The sequence below is a fragment of the Peromyscus californicus genome, unplaced genomic scaffold, assembly GCF_007827085.1.
Source record: "Peromyscus californicus insignis strain IS unplaced genomic scaffold, ASM782708v3 Scaffold_11__1_contigs__length_118956290, whole genome shotgun sequence".
Lineage (NCBI taxonomy): Eukaryota > Metazoa > Chordata > Mammalia > Rodentia > Cricetidae > Peromyscus > Peromyscus californicus.
In genome coordinates, this window is record NW_026294402.1 from 70,300,978 (window position 1) to 70,317,993 (window position 17,016).

The following is a 17,016-nucleotide window of genomic DNA, read 5'->3' on the forward strand; positions in this document are numbered from 1 at the left end:
TCCGCCTGGCTCTGCCTCCCGAGTGCTGGGATTAAAGGCGTGCGCCACCACCGCCCGGCTTATAAGGCTTTTTTTTAATGACTTTTAAAACAAGATTTATTTGCCTCCATCCTTCCCAAAGCAGTGTATGCCTGTGTGTGTCCCTTCCTAGGCTGGCAGTTACCAACCTCCTCTAACTCCAAGCCCTGATGCTGCCTTCAGCTTTATCAGCCACCCTGTTGGGGGCGCTATAGGGAGATGAAGGTTCACCAGCCACCCTGTTGGGGGCGCTATAGGGAGATGAAGGTTCACCAGCCACCCTGTTGGGGGCGCTATAGGGAGATGAAGGTTCACCAGCCACCCTGTTGGGGGCGCTATAGGGAGATGAAGGTTCACCAGCCACCCTGTTGGGGGCGCTATAGGGAGACCGGAAGGCTGGATAGCAGAGGAGAGACTTGCTCCTTCCTGTTTGCTCCTGGGCCCTTCAGGGGGCTTCCTGTTGGCTTGGCGTTTCTGTGAGGGGTCCACCAGCCCTTCTCCTCCTCAGCAGAGGCAGTTCCTTTCCACAGCAGCTGAGTCTGGTGGGGAGTGTGACCAGGAGAACCAACCTCAGTGTACCCGAGAGTCACCAGGCCAGTGGACAGCTGCTCTCCTCGGGTAGGAGGGATCTTTTAAAACGTCTGTTCTTACACTCGGGGCCCCTGCCCTGAGGTGTTTTAAGTTGTTTTGTTTGTTTCGCGGGGAGGGTTTTTTTTTTTTTTTTTGGTTTTTCGAGACAGGGTTTCTCTGTGTAGCTTTGCGCCTTTCCTGGAACTCACTTGGTAGCCCAGGCTGGCCTCGAACTCACAGAGATCCGCCTGGCTCTGCCTCCCGAGTGCTGGGATTAAAGGCGTGCGCCACCACCGCCCGGCTTGATACAAAGTCTTATTCTGTAGCCCAGGATGGTTTCTAACTCAGAGTAATCCTGCTGTCTCTGTCTCCTAAATGCTGGGATTACAGGTGTGAGCCACCATACCTGGCTAAATATTTAAAATCTAATAATTCTGCCTCTTCCCTGTGTTTTCTCAGGTCTGGAGTTGAGAGTTGTTCTCTGTATTATTTATTTATTTATTTTAAGTTTCTCCAGACAGGGTTTCTCTGTGTAACCACTGTGGCTGGCTGTTCTGGAACTCACTTTCTAGACCAGGCTGGCCTCAAACTCACAGAAATCCACCTGTCTCTGCCTCCTGAGACCTGGGATTAAAGGCATGCACCACCACTATCCGGCTTTAGTTATCTAATTATATATATAATTATATACAATATATTATAAGATATATATAATTTAACATATATACAATATATATATTTTAATAACCTAGCAAAAAAACTTTAAGCCTAACTTTTTCTTTTTCCTCTGAGACAGGGCTTCTCTGGGTAGCCTCAGCTGTCCTGGAATTCACTCTGTAGATCAGGTGGGCCTCAAATATAGAGATCCACCTGCCTCTGCCTCCAGAGTTCAGGAGTGCTAGGATTAAAGGTGTGCGCCACCGCTGCCTGGCTGCCTAATTGTAACTAGCTGCATTTTGTGGTGTAGTCTTCTTTTACTCAAGGTATTTGTTGTTTGGGTCTTCTCGGTCTTTTAGTAGGGCCACGGAGATGACTCTGGATAAGGATGCTTGCTGCCACACCTGATAACCTGTGAGAACTGACTCCTTCACGTTATCCGCTGACCGCCACACATGTACCCAAATAGATAAATGTGCTAAAAACTTGGTGGTGTATTTAAAATCCAGGCTATGTTTCAGGGCTAGGATCTGGTCTTACTTTATTGGCAAGCTGTCCTGTTAGACTGTTTACTGTTTCAGGATGCTGGTCTTCCTGTGCACAGGTAAGTAGTCAGTGTGAAACAGCTTCTGTCAGTCACGGGCGATAGCACTGCTTTCCAGGGTGGATGAAGGCATGCAGAGGGCCCGCTGGAAAGGCTGCGACTTTGAAAGCATCGTTAGCTGGACAGAGTTTGAAGTCAGGCAGCCTGTTGGCCCCTGCATCTCCGTTATGTCTTCACTGGACAAGTTGATAACCCCTTTAAAGCTGGCCACTGTGGTGCATCCTGTGAGTGTGGAGGACCCAAGCTTCCACTTTCAGTAGCCTGAGACTGTAGGAGGCCCTCTAGGATCCTGGAGAGTAAAGAGAATGGGAAAAAAATACAGGCGAGGGGAGAAAGTGCTGCTTGGGTGACTGTTGAGTATCTTGGCTGTGTGATAAATTTTCCCAGCGCACAATAGCTTAGAACAGCATAGCAGCTTCTCACTCAGATTCTGGGGTTACGGGGGGAGGAACCTCGAGAGGGCTTAGCTCCAAGGTTCTGGTTCAGGTACTCTCACAGGACTGCACTCTCTGATGGCCCGTCTGCAGCTGAAGGATCAGTTTCGGAGCTAGCTCATGCATCTCCTGTTTTTCACCATGGGTAGGCGTCCCCCCTAGGCAGTGGGTATCTTCACATTAAAGTAGCTGCTTCCCTCACAGTGAGTGACACAGCACGGCAGAAAAAAACATGGCATTATCCACAGTCCAACTTCGGAAGTGAGGCAGCAGCTCATTGACCCCACAGCGCAGCTGTGACATGATGGAGAGGCCACACGCAAACCTCATAATCAGTGAAATTACTGGAACCATCTTTTTTGTTTTTGAGACAGGGTCTCATGTAGTCCAGGCTAGCCCTAAATGCTGGGATTACAGGTGAACACCACCATGCCCAGCTCTCTGGGAACTGTCCTCAAAGTGGTTCCCCTGGTGACTTCCCCGCCTTCCTTCTCTGAAGACATTCTAGTGATGCTGCTGAAGGCCAGACTTGGAGAGGCAGCTGGAGATTCGGTTTGTGAATACTGGAAATGTGTTGAGGAACTACCTAGAGGACTTTAGTGAGGGGGCTGCGGGGAGCACTGCTCTGGCAGAGGACTCAGGTTCAGTTCCCAGCACCCATGTTGGGCAGCTCACAACCTTCTGTAACTCTAGCTCCAGGGGCTCTGACTCTCGGCCTCCATGGGCACCTGCACTCATACATATATCCACTCCCCCACACACACCTAATTAAAAACAAACATTTTAAAAATAATTTGAGTTAGACCCAATAATAATGTCTATTCCCTCAACACTGAAGAGTATAGTGGGAACATGGATCTGTTTGGAGATATAAATGACATTTCTTCGGAGAGTGACGTGGACCAGCGAACACCTGTCCCAAGACGGCCTGATGTGAGTACAGTCACCAGACACCACTGATGAGGGGGTTGAAAGCTGAGAGGAAAAGTTCAGAAGAGGTTCATTCGAGCTTTGTCTCTCATGTGGAGGAGGGTGTTCACAGAGGACTAACCATGTGGTGACATTCTTAGCTGAACTGGGCATCTGGGGAAATAATTAGAAGGCACAGGAGGAACCATTAGAATGAGGTCCATGCCAATAGGCACAGGACTGAGAGATGAGAACCTTTGGTTTAAAAGGTCTTTCTTATCCACACCTGTGCTGTGCTGTATGGGCAATGTTGATCATCTTTTCTGATTTTAGTAGTTCCTTAGCAGTGAAGGGTTGAATTCCTTATACCCCTTGAATGCCATGCAAAACAGAAAAATAGCTATGCCAACGAAATTCATCTTTCTAGTAATGCAGGATAATGTCTCTATTCCCCATGGCATTTTTTTTCTTTGTGGGTGTGGTTGGGGTAAGGTTTGGGGGACAGACTTGGATGAAGGAATGGCTGACTACCCCTGAAGTAGTGTCTGACGTAACTTCCTTTCAAACCTGTGTCTGCCAAATGCAGAGCACAGCCAGAACGTTTCTCCTGTCTCTTCACGTTCTCCCATTCTGATCCCTCCCTTAGGGCGGCCGCAGAGTGCCTCAGAACCAGCACGTGGAACGGTGTATTTCTGAAACCAGAATAAAAATAGAAATTCCCAGCATCAACTCTGACTTAGGGAATGAATTGTATTTTGTTAAACTACCTAGATTCCTCAGAATAGAACCCAAGTAAGAGAACTGAATAAAATGTTCAAGGAATTGAAAAAAAAAAACTATAAAATGTTAATTAACTGTTAGGAGTCGGCCAATCATAAGATGAAAGGTTTCTTTTTTTTTTCTTTTTTCTTTTTTTTTGGTTTTTCGAGACAGGGTTTCTCTGTGTAGCTTTGAGCCTTTCCTGGAACTCACTTGGTAGCCCAGGCTGGCCTGGAACTCAGAGATCCGCCTGCCTCTGCCTCCCGAGTGCTGGGATTAAAGGTATGCGCCACCACCGCCCGAAAGGTTTCTTCTCGTGTGACTGAAAACAAGAGAAGGCTAAGTTACTGTAGAGAATTAGGATGCTGGCCGTCTTCCTAGCCATTGATACTCCGCTGCAAATGAACAGATGGCATGTGACGTGTCACTCACGTAAAGCTGAAAATATGGAATGAGAGAGAGATGCCAGAGAAATCATGGGTGGTCAGGGTAAACGACACTGAATCTGGACCAGACAGCGACTTTGCCAACAAAATAGTGTTGGCTGTTCTTAGCTAAAGTACACAGGTGCAAACTCCATGGGGGAAAATTTAGTCCCTAAGCTAAACAGAGGTCTCAGGTTTCAATTTGTTGTTAATCTTTATTTATATATTCTTTAAAAAATATAAAAATGCCATGCCAAGATATTGGCTAATTAAGCTAAGGGACTTTTTTTCCTGGCTGTCCTGGAACTCCATACACAGACCAAGCTGGCCTTGAGATCTGCCTGCCTCTGCTTCCCGAGTGCTGGGATTAAAGGAGTGGACCACAATGCCTGGCTCAAGGGACACTTTTGAAGACGTTCATTGGGTTTCCAGCCCTTCAAACAGCACTGAGGTCTTGGTTTTTTTGAATATGGATGGGCCAGGTATTATTATCTGTGCTTTCTAAGATGTGTTTCCTCAAAGAGGGTTTTAAATTTTGAGCCCTGTTTGTGGATTTTATTTCAGGAAGTTTGTTTTAAAAAGAAGTTTCAAGAAAGTAGCCGTTGGCATACTTGCTGAAGGTTCTCATGAAGTTACTTGTTGGCTGTGATGCATGTGGTAGAGACGGTTGGTTTATAGTGTCAATCAGTTACTAATTATGACTAATATGGCATCAATTTTTAGACCTTTCGATCCTCAGCTGTATGAAGATGAACTTGAAGGTGAGAAAGTGCTTTATGAGGAAGACAAAACTAGCTTGAAATTAAAGGTATTATCCCGTTTCCTGTTCCTTTTTTCTTCTAGTGCCCCCTCACCTCAGCCTTCTGAGTAGCTGTGGCCACAGGTTAAGTTCTTCCTTACATTTTTTTTTTTCTTTTAGATTTACTTAATTCATGTGTGTGAGTGTTTTGGCTGCATGTATGTGTAGGTACACCATGTTTGTGCCTGGTACCTGCAGAGGTTGGAAGAGGGCACCAAATCCTCTGGAACTGGAATGTATGGATGGTTGTGAGCCACTCTGTGAATGCTGGGAACCTGGATCTCCTGAAAGAGGAACAGGTGTTCTTAACCACGAGTCATCTCTCCAGCCCCTGGAGTTTTTTCCTTAGATAGTAAACACAGGGATGATAACACCAGACCCAAGCTTGAGAATGTTCTTAACGTTTCCTGCTTACTCAACAAATAACTCTAGAACATGGAAGTAAATGGCCTTTCCGGATATTTAGGGGAGTAAGCACATACCTTTTCTCTCTCCTCTAGAATTGACACTTTTCGAATGTTTTCAGTTTTTATTTTTCGTTTCTTTGAGACAGGGTCTCTTGTGCAGCCCTGGTTGTCCTGGAACTCACTCTGTGTAGACCAGGCTGGCCTCAAACTCAGAGATCTGCCTGTCTCTGCCTCCAGAGTGCTGGGATTAAAGGCGTGTGCCACTAGCCCAGTCTCAATTTCAAGTTCTAACTGAACTAAAGGGAGAAACTTTGGAAAATCACTAGCTTTCCTCAGATCAACAATGCTGTAAGGTGTACGGGCCTGTCTCCACACTCCTCCCAGCAGCCTCCCACCACAGAAGTGTCTGGTCATGGAGACTTACTTTGTGCATAGAAGCAGACCTTGCCATCAGGGGATTTCTCGAGAATACCTGGCATGACAAGTACTACCATTGTTCATGTAGGGATATTGCCTTTCCAAATGGTGGGATGGTCCATTTTTAGTAGTCTTTTGTGACTTGGAGTTTTCTATTTCATGAATTAATTTGGACCCAAACAGAACTAAGTATAGGTCTCAAATTTTAATTTGTTGCTAATTGTTTTTTCTTTTCTTTTTTCTTTCTTTCTTTTTTTTTTGTGTGTGTGTCTGTGTGTATCTGTGTAGGTACACCATGTGTGTGTGTATACCTTCAGAAGAGGGTGTCATTTTCCCTAGAGCTGGAGTTATAGGTGGTTGTGAGCTGCCCAGCATGGTGCTGGGAACTGAACATGGGTCCTCTGAAAAAACAGCAAATACTCTTAACTGCTAAGCCATGTCTCTAGCTCCTAGTTATTTAGTATTTAAAACAACTTAAAATGTCATGTCTAGATCTTATCTCATTAGACACCTCTTTTTTTTTGGGGGGGGGGGTTTGGTTTTTTGAAACAGAGTTTCTCCGTGTAGTTTTGGTGCCTGTCCTGGATCTTGCTCTGTAGACGAGGCTGGCCTTGAACTCACAGAGATCCGCCTGGCTCTGCCTCCCAAGTGCTGGCATTAAAGGCGTGCGCCACCACCGCCTGGCTCATTAGACACTTGTTCTTTAAGAAATTTATATTTATTTGTGTGTGCAAGAGCATGCACATGCATGTGCACATGGGTCAAAAAACAATGTGCAGAAATCTTCTCCTCACACTATGTGGGTCCTGGGGATTCAACTCAGGCAGTCAGTCGTGGTAGCAAGCCTTTACCCAGTGAGCCATGTCGCTGGCCCTAAGAGACACTTGTTTTTTTGGAAAAGGAGGGTTTTCTCTTATTTTACCCTCCCTTCAATCCTCTCAGGCCCCTTCCCCTTTCCCCCAGGTCCATTCCTCCTCCATTTTCCTTCCAAAAAAAGAGAGCAGGCCTCCAGGGACATCAACCAAACATGGCATAACAGGTTACCATAAGACCAGGCACAAACCCTCATATCCAGGCTGGACGAGGCAACCCAGGAGGAGGGAAAGGGTCCCAAGAGCAGGCCGAAGAGTCAGAGACACCAACTCCCACTGTTGGGATCCCACAGGAACACACAGCTACAGAACCATAACATATATACAGAAGACCTATCTCAGACCCGTATAGGGACTGTGACTGTCACTTCAGTCTGAGTCCCTGGGAAGCCTGCGTAGTTGATTCTGTGGACCATATTCCCTAAGAAATTTAAAAGGTTTTGTTTTGTTTTGTTTTTTTCATTGCACCCATAGTCCTTCAAGAAACTCTGTGTGTGTGTGTGTGTGTGTGTGTGTGTGTGTGTGTGTGTGTGTGTGTACACAACAGTGCTGGGAATAGAACTGGGGGACCTCATATGTGCCAGGCAAGTGCTCTACCACTATGTTACACCCTCAGCTGAGGTGTCAATTTCAGCCACTTACCTTGTATGGACTAACCTACCTCTTCTTTCCTGAGGAGCTAGGTTTTAGCTGTGGCTACAGGCTGCATCCTGTTTAACCTCTCTTCCCACTGCTCTGACCTGGGCCTCCTTAGCCTAACCAACAAGCCCAGACCCCTGTTGCAAATCGGTGGCCGTGCTGCTGAGTCAGCCATTTTCTTACCACCCATCAATTCTTGGCATACGGTTATGAGTCATTTGAGGAACAAAAAAAAACAAATGGCTAGTTAAATTGGTTGTCTGATACCTTTTCTTTCGAACCAGGTGGAAAATACTATCCGCTGGAGGGTAGGCCGGGATGAAGAAGGATGTAGAGTTAAAGAGAGCAACGCTCGGATAGTCAAGTGGTCTGATGGAAGGTGAGTGTTGGAACGCCTGAGGAGGGGCCTGGATCAGTCGGAATTTCCTGTGGAGGACTTTACTGAGAAAACCTGGGCTGTTGGCATTACCCCCGGAAACCCGAGAGAGCTAAGCAGAGTTAAGGCCTTCCAGCCGGGCCAGTGGGAGAGCTTGGATCTGGCTCGATGCGATCAGATCCCTTTTATCTGTCTTGTTGGCTGAAAGCCTACCCTTTGAAACATCAGGGTAATTGGAAGTAACCTTCTTTGGCAGTGCTGGGGATCAAACCCAGGGCTTCATGGGTACATGCCAGTGGTCTACCAGCTGAGCTATAGAGCCTAAGTTGAAACTATTTGAGAACTCAATTCAGTTTGCTAATTAAAAGATACAGATTGAGAGATACTGTAAGACAATTCTATTTCAAGCTGAAAAGTCTGTTCTACCACTTTTTTGCTCTGAAGTGCATATTAGTTACTTTTCTATTGTTCTGATAAAACACCATGACCAAGGCAACTTACAGGAGGAGGAGTTCATTTGGACTTACAGTTCCAAAGGCATAAGAGTCCATCATGGGAACCGGCAACAGGAAGCAGGCATGGTCGTACGAACAGCTGAGAGCTGACATCTCTCAGGCCAGGCAGGAAGCAGACAGCGGGCTAACTGGGTCTGGGGCTTTGAAACCCCAGAACCCACAGCCAGTGACATACTTCCTCTAGCAAGGCCACACCTACCCACGCAGCCACAACAGGGGACCAAGTATTCAAACGTCAGAACATTGAGGGAGGGAGGCATGCTTATTCAAACCACCACAAAGAGACCTGATTTCAGTTTTGTTTTAAGACAGGATCTCAGCTGGGTGGTGGTGGCGCATGCCTTTAATTCCAGCACTTGGGAGGCAGAGGCAGGTGGATCTCTGTGAGTTAGAGGCCAGCCTGGTCTATAAAGTGAATTCCAAGACAGCCAGGGCTGCACAGTGAAACCCTGAAAAACTAAACAAATAACAACAAAAAGACAGGGTCTCACCTGGTGTGATAGAGCACACCTTTGATCCAGCACTGGGGAGGCAGAGGCAGGCTGATCTCTGTAAATTTATAGCCAGCCTGACTTACATAGCCAGTTCCAGGCCAGCCAAGGCTACACAGTGAGACCTTGCCTCAAACAAACAAACTAAAGCCAGGGTTTCACAGCCCATCCTGGCCCAGATCCTCATGCTCCACCTCCCCTGCAGGGTTACAGGCAGACACTTCCACACCCAGCTTGGAAGGAGGCTATTGAGAGCATCTTTTTTTTTTTTTTTTTCTTTTTTCCTATGAATTCTATATGAGGTCAGGATCCTGTGCTAGTCACTAAGCATCCTAATACCGCAATTATCTCCCCTCTCCAGCATGTCCCTGCATTTAGGCAGTGAAGTGTTTGATATCTACAAAGCCCCACTGCAAGACAACCACAACCAACTGTTTATACGGGAAGACACTGGTCTCCGCGGACAAGCCATCTTTAAGTCCAGACTTACCTTTAGGTAACTTTCTCTGTACGTGCCTTGCTACTTGCCATTGAAGAGCAAAGCTGAGCTGTGATGCAGAAAGCCTGACCCTTCTGACTGACGTCATTCCAGAGTGCAGCTCGCCGGCCACCGTGCCTGCTTCCAAGATGAGTTTCTAAAGTTAACTATAAGTTTCTCAGGGAACCAGCTCATGCTATGAAAACTCACAAGGGACTGGTCCATGGCTGCTCAGTGGCCAGGGCACTTACAAAAGACTCGCCATTGTAGCTTGCGGCTTGATCTGTCCTTAACCAGCTAGTGAAACTAACCCAAGACAGCTAAACTGTCACCAGAATGTGGTGCTGGTGTGTGCTCACGGCAGGTGTGACCAAAGCAGTTGTAGCCTGTGCCTGCTCAAGACACGGGGCCAGCTTTGGTGCTATGGCCCATCCTCTTAAGGACATACCTGTGACTAGGATCCAGCTTTCCTTGAGAGGTACAGCATTTACCATGGCAATGAACATGGTTCCTTTGAAGATGCTGAAGTATTTTAAAATCAGATTGTGGTCATTGTAGATGTAGATAAACAGTCTTATTAAATAAGAAACACAGAGCCAAATACAGGGGTGAAAGCCGTAGAGGTTGGAGAAATAGGAGTAGCCACCAGCTAACCTTAGCTCACCACACCGCTGTAGCTTCCCAAGAGAACATCTTCCGTCTAACCTGCGCGTTTATTGCCTTGCTGTTCTGCCTTCTCATTGGCTCTTAGCCCAGCTACCTCACTTCCTCGTCACTGCCTGTCTGTACAGACCTCCAGGTCTCTATGGTTGGTACTGGGATTAAAGGCATGTGTCACTACGCTTGGCTCTGTCCTTGAGCACAGAGACTCTGCCTGCCATGTGATCGGATTAAGGGCATGTGCTAATCACCGCCTAACTTTTGTTTATGGCTGGCTATCTATGTCCTCTGATCTCCAGGCAAACTTCATTTATTTATTTATTTATTTTGGTTTTTCAAGACAGGGTTTCTCTGTGTAGCTTTGGAGCCTGTCCTGGAACTCACTCTGTAGCCCAGGCTGGCCTCAAACTCACTGAGATCCGCCTGGCTCTGCCTCCCGAGTGCTGGGATTAAAGGCGTGCGCCACCACCGTCCGGCTCAGGCAAACTTTATTTATTAACATACAAATAAAATATCACCACATTTCAGCACAAATAAAATATCACCACAGGTCATGGTTGCCCAACTTTGTAAATTAAAACAATTATAAACTGAAAATAAGGGACCATGGGGTGTATATTATCGGTAAACGTGTTGTTTTTTTTTTTTTTTTAAATGACTGTAACAACTGCAAGGGTATATAGTCTTGAGGGTCTCACCAATTTGCAGTTCCCTTGGCTATAAGATGTATGTCACAGGGGTGTTGTGTCAGATAGCACACAAACCTTGCACAGTTAGTGCTCAGCCTTCCCGCTGACGAATGTCTCTAGAAGTATCCTGAAACGTGTGCAGTTCTTAGTTTTTGCTTCCTAACCTTGCTCTGAGCACTGCACTGGGTAGCATTTGACTGCTTGGCACAGTTTTCTTCCTTAGGTCCTTTCTTCCGTCTTTGGGACCCAGTTACAAGCTGTCTTGCTATACTCAGGAAGGCACTTACCGTTTGGGACAGTACAGCTGTGTAACCCAGGCTGGCTTTGAACTCACTCACTATCCATCTTCACCTCAGGCTTGCAGTCCTCCTGGCCTTTGCCTGAGTGATGTGATTACAGGTTGCTTCCATGCTGAGACTCTTGTCTCGTCCTGAGCTTTTGAGGCCCCTCATGCCATTGTGGCTCACTTCCTTTTTGAGACAGGATCGCACACGTGGCCACCTACTTTTGAAAACCATCCTCCTACTTTTATTGGGTGGCAGGAACATCTTTTAGTTCTCAGAATGTTCCTGCTAGTGCATGCTCCACCCTCCTGAATCTGAGATTTCATGACCCTTGTCTGTGATTGTAGCTGGGCGTATTCTTTGTAAAAAGCACTTGATCTGGCCACCTGCCTCTCCCCTTGCACTCTGGGTCAGTCCACTTCCCTTTCCCTGAGTGGTGAACACAGGGAACTGTGGGCCTGCCTCCTCACTCTGCCCAAGTGTGAGGTCATTACCCATGGGCGGTTTGGGTGTTCTCGATCAAAGTGAGACAGACATTTCCTGTTCGTTTCCTGGCAGACCTCACTGTACAGACAGTGCTACATATAAAAAGATGACCCTGTCATCTGGGAGCAGAAGTTCAAAGACACAGATTAGAATCTTACCGATGGCTGGTCGTGACCCTGAGTGGCCACGCACAGATTTGATTCAGGTATGTCTGGTAAGTTTTATGTTGGGACCTTTTGTACATGAAGAGCTGTTTTTTTCTGAAGTTAAAAAAAAATCAAAAAGTTCTTTGGGTACAGCTGAGAAGCAGAATGCTTTGCCTTGCATGTGCAAACGCCTTGGGTTTGATTCCTGGGTAACACAGGGAGAAAAAAGAAAATAGGAGAGCCTTAAGAGCCTTTTCAACTTGACACTGGCTCAGCTCTTCCCATTCCAAAGTGTGGCATGCTGGGTGGGCAGTTCTAAGAAATTGGCAGTTTCCTCAGCCTGTTGGCAGAAGCTGGGTTAATAGGATTTGCATTGTGAGTTCGAGGCCAGCCTGGTCTACAGAGCGAGATCCAGGACAGGCACCAAAACTACACAGAGAAACCCTGTCTCAGCGCCTCCCCCAATATATATATATATATATAATATATATATATAATATATATATAATATATATATAATATATATATATAATATATATATATAATATATGTGTGTGTGTGTGTGTGTGTGTATAAAATATTTATATTATTTGCATTGAAGGCTGCAGTAGGAATGTCCGGGAAGCTTAGAAGCTTGGTGGAGCCTCAGCAGGTCAGGATCTGCAGCTCAGGGATGAGCACAGCTAGCTTTGACGGCTGCAGAGGGTCATTTCAGAGGGGGTTTCTCAGGCTGGCCACTTCTGAGCTGTCAGTGGCATCAGCAGAGGATGCACACAGCTCCCAGGGGTGTGCCTGTGCTAGCTTTGATCAGGACGGTCCTGGGGCCTCTCCTGCACTCTCAAGTGTGGCCTTTACCCCACCAGACCATCTGCGGTGTGGGCTTCCAGCAATGCAGGGCAGAAGGCTGTGCACTGGAGACACAGGGCATCAAACCGCTTTAAAAACGGGTTTAAACAGGCACAAAGGAGCTCCATTTTCCCTCTCCCTCCTCCCCTTTTCTGATGGAGAAACTTTCACCATATTGCAAAGGTGTGGCGGACCAGCCGCCACTTTAGTGACCCAGGGTACTCTTGAGTAGGGAGAAGTGAGAAATATTAGATAGAGAGAGACCTAGACGACGAGAGGAAAGATAGGAAACACAGGATAGCCTCGGGAGGGCCTGGGTCCAAACCCACCAGCCTTGAATGTTATTCCAAAGGGCTTTTTATGACAATGCTCAGGGGAGGAGCAAAGACCTCCCCCTTGGGAGATACAGTCAAGTGTAGACCCTAACAAACACCTGCACTCAGGCCCGTGGTCCAATCATTCTCTTTATGCTGGGCAAAGCGACCAGGAAACCCAGATGGGCTCCAACACATAGGCTTGTCTTGGACTCCAGGTTTAAGATGTCTTCCTGCTTCCCCCCCCCCCCCCCCCCAGAAAAAAGAACGCTTGAGGGTGTCTACTCAACGGAACTTCCGCTCGAAGAGGAAGAACCAGCCAGCTCCAAGTTCCACCATCCAGCAGCCTGACGGTGATGACGAGGAAGAGAAGGAAGAGGAAGAGGAAGACAAGGCCTCCCGACTAGTTACCATTAAAAACCATTACCGAGGAGCAGTCCACGGTAAGTCAGTGTTGGTATCATATCTCATTTTAGTAGGCAGGGCCTAGTTTTGCTCTGGTGGGATCTTCATCTTGCTCATGTTATTTACATAAGATTGTAGAACACCCCCCCCCCCCCCCTTCCGTTTTGCTTTGGTTAGGGCTACTCACCCACAGAAAAGGTTAATTGAAAACAAGACATCTCCAGAAACCACAACATCTGTTTTACACATGGTATGTACCTGTGGAGGGAAATGTATATATTAGCACAATTAAGAACTCAGTATTTGGGGGCTGGAGAGGTGGCTTAGCAGTTAAGAGCACTGACTGCTTTTCCAGGGAACCTGGGTTCAAATCCCACCACTCACCTAGCAGCTCACAACTGTCTGTAACTCCAAGATCTGATGCCCTCACACAGATATAAAGATATTATGAACAACTGGACAAGGTGGCAGAAGCTTGAATTAGTACTATGGAGGCTGAGGCAGGAGAGTTTGAGTTGGAGGCCAGCTTGGGCTGCTACTTGACAAGTTCCAGGCCAGCAACAGAGACTCTTTCTCAAAAACAAAACAAAAACAAACAAAAGAAAACCCCACAACAATGTGTCTATAAGGCTTTGGGGTACCAAATAGTGCTCAACCTGAGAATATCTCAAGCTGTCATTCAGCTCATGTGAAAGGTATATTTATTGAAACTTTAAAAAAAAAGCCAATATCTTATTTATTTCTCAAAAAGTATAGTATGAGTGACAGTAGTCAGCAAAAGTAAAACTCAGGAGCAAGTCTTCTTTGAAGGCTGTTCTGGGAAAATCCAGCTTGAGGAGCCTAGCAGAACATGCTGAGAGCAATGAGGCTGGCCGGCCAATGAGGCAGTTTATTGGGGACACTGTTAGGTTTCTGCCGCCACCCCCAGCTGCATGATGGCGCACAGTCAGCGCATGCGTGGCGTAGCTCCCTAAGCCTACCTGCACATGTGCACGGGAATCCTTAAAGAGCCGGATATAGACGACTCCTCTCTCTTCTCTGTTCTCTCCTCCCCCCACTCCCTTTCCTCTCCTCTCCTCCCCTCCCCCACTCCCTTTCCTCTCCTCTCCTCTCCTCCCCCTCCCCTCCCTCCCTCCCCTCCCCTCCCCTCCGCATGAGCTTCTTCCCCAGGCCTGGTTCTTTTGTCCCCGCTCCTCCTAATAAAGCTCTGATATCGGGTTTTGTCGTGCCTCATGACCTTTTTGCCCGGTAACCAGTGCCGCTTACCATTTTTAAAACAACAGACACAGCAGCAGTTATGGTCAAGGATGGCAGCAAGAGTGCTGGATCCTTGCAACCTGGGTCCAGACAGCGCCGCCTTTCATTCAAAGCAGGAAGCACCTAACTGTAGGAATAAATACTGAAGGTGTCATCACATGCCTGGCCCTGATGGTGCCAGGTTTGTACAGAAGGCTCCACAGCCATTTGAACAGCTGTATTCATCTATAGTGTGCTGGAAGGTGGCAGGGAAGGCAGGCAATCACGGTAGTTAACAACTCAAGATGGCTGCAGCCAGGTAAAGGTGGGTCCCTCCAGAGGTCAACCCCCCTCCCTAAAAATCCCTTTGCTTTCAGAGGAACAAGCTCTGTCTTCCTCAGACGGCGATGACGATGAAGGATCTGAAGAAGATAAGGCCGGAAGAGTACTTAAAGCAAAGAAACACGTGAGTGACAGGAGAAGGCTACATTCATTCAGTTCTAGGGGGACCTTGGATCCAGAGCCCGCTCACAGATCAGGAGCACAGCTGCACCTGCCCCCAGTTCACTGACACTCAGTGAAAACAAGTGCAAGGAGAGCCAGGGGCTGCTGTCTTTCAGGCAGGGGTGGGGCTTGGAGGCCACAGACACTCCCGACAGATGAAGTTTGCAAAATCACAGGCCAGGGCGAGGCACTTCAGCCACACAGAGTAGAGTATAAGGCAGGGTGCCGGCCGAGGCGTTAAGGCTCCTCTAGAGTACGGCACATGCTCATTGTGGATAGACAGGTGCCTGCAGTTTGGATGGAGCAGCGATGGGGGGCACTTCAGTCTGTACTGCTTCCCATCGAGTTTTCGTTTCCCTTTTCTCTTGTTAGACCCCAAAGACATCGGGAGTCATAATTGCGTGAGGGCTCCTATGCTGTCGCTCCTGGGACACAGAAATTCAGTGTCTTCTGAGTGTCACCTCACTTGCTCTAGGTTCCAGAAGCGGGGATAAGCATGGCAGCTGCATTAATGTTAAAATAGTGGCTACTTGTTAATTCATATTTAATGTGCATGTACATAGGTAGACCTTTCTAAACAAATCCACGTAAAACATACCTGAGCATTCTTAAAATTCAGTCTTTAAATTTTTTAATTTATGAGTGTTTTACTTACCTGTATAACCACACGCATGCAGTACCTGTGGAGGCCAGAAGACGGTGTTGGAACCCCTCCACCCATCCACTAGAGTTACAGATGTTTGTGAGCTGCCATGTGGGTGCTGGGACCCGAACCTGAGTTCTCTACAAGAGCCATCTCTCCAGCCTTTAAAATCAGACTTTAAAATACTTAATTTTGTAGAGGAACTGAAACAAAATAATGTATCTCCAGTAATGGGATAGAAATACCATATTGAATGAAAAGTGTCCCTCTACCATGATGGCCACCCAGAGAAGCACAAGTCCCAAAAGCCTAGCTGCTCAGAGACGGTGCTGGGTGAATACAAGTCTCTGGGGCAGATTTCTCCTTTCAGTTCAGAACTGCTTTGGACAAGGCTGCCAGAAATGTCTTCTATGAATTTTATAACCCATCTCTCATATTTCTTTAGGCAATGAATCCTCCAGAAAGAGACCAAGGGTTGAAGAGGAAGAATGAAGTGTGAAATGAAATGTGCGTTGGTGTCTATCCTTAAATAGTCCTCGGTTTCCTGTTTGTGCTGGGATTGAATCTAGGGCTTCCTGTCCATGCATTCTACTGCTTAGGGACAGCCCAAGCCCCTCAAATACATACCCCCCCACGCCCATCAGATATATTAAAGCAAGGATGAACCACATGAACCAATGAATGAGATGGGCCATGCAGAAACCATATCTCCTCTTAGACAGCCACTAGTTCAGGATGAGTCCCACTTTGGGGACCTAATATACGTACCCCTAATTGCCTTCCAAAGGCCCGTTTCCAAGTCCCACCACTACTGTATGTTAGGACTTCAGTGTAGGAATCTGGGGAGGATAAAAATGCTGAGTCTGTAATAGGCGGGAAAGACTAGCTTGGGAATTAGTAAGCTTGATCTCTTAAGAAGGTTTATTAATAAATCAGATGAGCATACAAAGCAGCGGGCGTCACAGTGGCTGCTTCATACGTATGTGCTGTTATACTTGGTTCTCATTCACGCCCCCCTCCCCACAATAAGCTTGTTCCTGAAGGAAGATGTAATGAATGTTAGAATTCTAAAACTGAAGAGATTTTTTTTTTTAAAGTCTGAATACAGGATATTTGATGAACTTTAATAGTTATTTGTTTTGGTATACAGTATGTTTTAAATGCCTATAGTCTTGAAAAGAAACTTTTCTTTGTTATAAACTGGGTGGATAATAAACTTGTGATTTAAATGTCAGAAAATTCATTGCTTTTCAACTTACAAAGCATTTAGTGTTTTGCTTTGTTAATATTAGAAAAACTTTATGTAATACCCAGCTTCAAAGGACAGAAAAACATGCGCTGCCATAAAGGTCTATTCAGGCTTCAAGCAAAACCAAACCAAATGTAATTCATCCACAAGACTGAACTGGAAATAAAGCGGGTATGTGAATTCA

General features: G+C 46.6%; 1 protein-coding gene across 1 annotated transcript; it reads left to right on the forward strand.

Annotated features, from left to right (window-relative positions):
• Positions 1-746: 746 nt before the first annotated feature.
• Positions 747-17,016, forward strand: LOC128105235 (RNA polymerase-associated protein LEO1-like). Its single transcript, XM_052730214.1, has 9 exons — positions 747-3,225; positions 3,839-3,984; positions 5,100-5,184; positions 7,795-7,889; positions 9,254-9,388; positions 11,562-11,703; positions 13,055-13,238; positions 14,814-14,902; positions 16,029-17,016. The coding sequence occupies exons 1-9, from the start codon at positions 3,136-3,138 to the stop codon at positions 16,080-16,082; spliced, it is 1,020 nt and encodes a 339-aa protein (XP_052586174.1). The 5' UTR covers positions 747-3,135; the 3' UTR covers positions 16,083-17,016.

Excerpts from the sequence above, each read along its gene's own strand:
- LOC128105235 (XM_052730214.1), top strand. The coding sequence starts at position 3,136 with ATGGATCTGTTTGGAGATATAAATGACATTTCTTCGGAGAGTGACGTG. Across the intron at positions 11,704-13,054 it reads ATTTGATTCAGGTATGTCTG|AAAAAAGAACGCTTGAGGGT; the intron begins GTAAGTTTTATG and ends CCCCCCCCCCAG. Across the intron at positions 13,239-14,813 it reads TTACCGAGGAGCAGTCCACG|AGGAACAAGCTCTGTCTTCC; the intron begins GTAAGTCAGTGT and ends CTTTGCTTTCAG.